Source organism: Uranotaenia lowii, chromosome 3, assembly GCF_029784155.1.
Source record: "Uranotaenia lowii strain MFRU-FL chromosome 3, ASM2978415v1, whole genome shotgun sequence".
Classification (NCBI taxonomy): Eukaryota; Metazoa; Arthropoda; class Insecta; order Diptera; family Culicidae; genus Uranotaenia; species Uranotaenia lowii.
Genome location: NC_073693.1, coordinates 330,114,038 through 330,116,805, shown reverse-complemented (window position 1 = coordinate 330,116,805; position 2,768 = coordinate 330,114,038). Strand labels below are relative to the sequence as shown.

Sequence of the window (2,768 nt, the reverse complement as noted above, 5' to 3'; positions counted from 1 at the left end):
TCATTTTTGTAATTTTTGTCATTTTTTATATTTTTGTCACGAGCGTACAAGTCGAGCTCCATCGATCATCCTCCATCCTGCTGGACCATCCATCGATACACTCCATGTATGTCTCGGATGTGTTCTTGCCTCCTATCCTCACATTCACCGTGGTGTAAATGGCTAACGCGCTGTTGTACTGAAGCTGAGATTGCACCCATGATACCCACCCATGATTTTGAAAAACTTCAATGGAAAAATCAACTACTTCCTCAATTAATAATTTATTCAGTGTTTAAAGAAAATCACACAACTTAACCTTCAATCGGGATGATTCCCTCCTGAATCCAGCTCCTGATGAACTGATGTACCCGATTTTTGGCTTCCAGCACCTCGGTACTATCGAAACCGGTCACCGGCAAAACGTCCGAACCTCCGAACTCACCGTCAATCACGATGGCACCAGAATTAGTCGCGTAGTACTCGGTGATGGAAACATCTCGCACCGGATCCAGGGCACCGTTGGTGAACACAACATTGGTCACGCTCGGGTTTTGGGCTCCAAAGTGCAGGTTGGTCAGGAAGACTCCATCGTTGACGACCTCGGTGGTCATCCAATCTCCGAATACAGCCCGGCAGAAGTTATGGAAGTAGTACGGGCTAACGGTTTGTCCGAAGGGTTGCTCATCCGCATCGGCCGTCAGGAACCAGCCGAATTCCGTGCACAGTTGATAGGAACGTTGACGGATGCCCAGATAGTAGTTGGTGATATCATCCCGATCAATGTCTCTGGCGAACTCAGTGCTAGCTTCGAAGTCGAACGGCATACACTCGTAGAACGAGTAGAAATACTCCATCCAATCGGCCAAATCTTGAAGATCCGTAGAAGCATCATTGCGTTCCAACCAAGCACAGGTGCTGTTGAAGCCAGTGTATTGACTATTTTGTTCAACGAGCATAATCGTTTGGATGGACTCTTTCAGGTTCCAGAAGAAAGATTCAACTTCCAAGGCGTCGTCACCATCGACGGGTTCGCAAGTTCTAAACATGTTGGTAACAACTTCCGTGAAACCAGCATCCATAAGATTTTCGGCAGTGCGGAATCCACGCCACAACTGGCTGTAGCAATCGTCATTTCCAAAGTCACGAACCAGCTGTCCGACTTCGACGGCGTATTCTTTGAAGTTGAGACGAGCTTCGAGCTGACCACTGGAAGCCCAAGCTCCTCGAACCAGATGAGGGTACCTCTGACGCATCCATGTGGCCAGTGCTCCGGCATGACCGATTCCGAACAACACGACCTTAGCACTTGGGTTGCGCAATACGTTGGTACGCAGATGGTGAATCCATTCAGCCATATCTACGAGCGCCTGTTCAGTTGTGAGGTATTGAAGGTTTTCGCTGCTCAAATCTCTGAAAGTAGGAAACATTCGTTTGTTAATACCTTTTGAAAGTGTTCAAGTCACCTCCAATACTCACTCGGTAGGAACGCTGTCTCCGAAGTAGCGATGCTCGTTGGTGAACAGCCAACCATTTTCGTAGGCAGCGATCTCTCGCAGGAACGAGTGTTCAATGAAGTAAGGTTCCAACATCCATGCTCCTCCGACGATGATGAAGATTGGACCACCTGGACGGTAGAATTCGTCGTTGGATAGATAGTACATTTCGAAGGTGTCCCGGTTCTGTGGGTTGAAGTGATCCACTCGAGTGCGGAAGAAGTGTTGCGTGGTGCGTGGATTGATGGACTTGTATCCTTCCGGAACTTGTGGTTTGCCGAAAACTTGCATCATTTTGTTAACCAGTGGGCTTTTCAACACGTCCACTTTATTCTGCTTAGCTGGCAGGCCGACCACAACGGTCGCCAGCAAGGCCACCAGTATCAGTTTGCTCACCATTGTTTGTTCCTTCCAATGACTAATAGCTACGGCAGCCGGTCAAATACTAAACTCGCAAAAGAAGGCTCGCTCCAAGAAATATTAATTGTTAAAACAATATCCAAACCTTCGAAGGGTGCAATAAACGGGTGGACTTAACGCAATCTGGATTTACGTAATTTTGTTATCGTTTCTATCGAGCATGCTATGATTTACCATACCGGATTAAGACTTTCGTATCAAACCTCCTTCGATAAGATTCCATAGGAAGTGATTGCTGCCAGGCTGGCGGAAAAAACAGTCTGACGATAAAAACGGTCGATCGAGTCAATTCCAGCGGATATTGGCAAACGATAGCGAGATTGACCATTTCAACCAAAAAGAGATGGCAAGTGTAATTGTGATCGATGTTCAACAGTTATGAAATACGTGAATCATTTTTTAATTTTTGTTTCCGGTTGGATATCCAATAACACATAACCAATTAACCAAAAGTTTTGAAGAACCAACAACTTTAAGATTTTGAAAACGCCAAAATGAATCGTTTGATGAACGCTTGAAAAGTCTTCGCCGCAGTCTGTTTGTTGTAATTTGTGACACGAGAGTTGATGAAAAAATATTTGGAAATCGAATACTCTAGATTTCATTCTGACATTGGTTCTTTTTTCTTATACTTCCTTTTCAACTTTTATCATATGATTCATTACATAAAGAATGTTATGTAATAAGTTAGTCCGAATTTTTAATTTGTCAAATCAGCTTTTCGCAAAAGTTTCAAAATTCGAGCAATCGACTATAGTATCTAAAATTTTTAAAACCACTCTGTGCAGATATAACCAAAATTGAAGGGTAGTTTTAAACATATATGTATTTATTTCAAAAATTCAAAGAAAAGTTAATCGATGGAGCGTTGAG

General features: G+C 43.8%; 1 protein-coding gene across 1 annotated transcript; it reads right to left on the bottom strand.

The window, feature by feature from the left end:
* Window positions 1–247: 247 nt before the first annotated feature.
* Window positions 248–1,918, bottom strand: LOC129757527 (putative serine protease K12H4.7). The gene is made up of 2 exons (XM_055754797.1): window positions 1,459–1,918; window positions 248–1,392 (listed from the first exon to the last, which is right to left on the bottom strand). The coding sequence occupies exons 1-2, from the start codon at window positions 1,872–1,874 to the stop codon at window positions 294–296; spliced, it is 1,515 nt and encodes a 504-aa protein (XP_055610772.1). The 5' UTR covers window positions 1,875–1,918; the 3' UTR covers window positions 248–293.
* Between the last annotated feature and the right edge of the window lie 850 nt (window positions 1,919–2,768).

Bases quoted from the DNA above. Each gene is read 5' to 3' on its own strand.
- LOC129757527 (XM_055754797.1), bottom strand. From the start codon at position 1,874: ATGGTGAGCAAACTGATACTGGTGGCCTTGCTGGCGACCGTTGTGGTC. The intron at 1,393-1,458 runs GTGAGTATTGGA...TCCTACTTTCAG, and splicing joins GGAGACAGCGTTCCTACCGA to AGATTTGAGCAGCGAAAACC.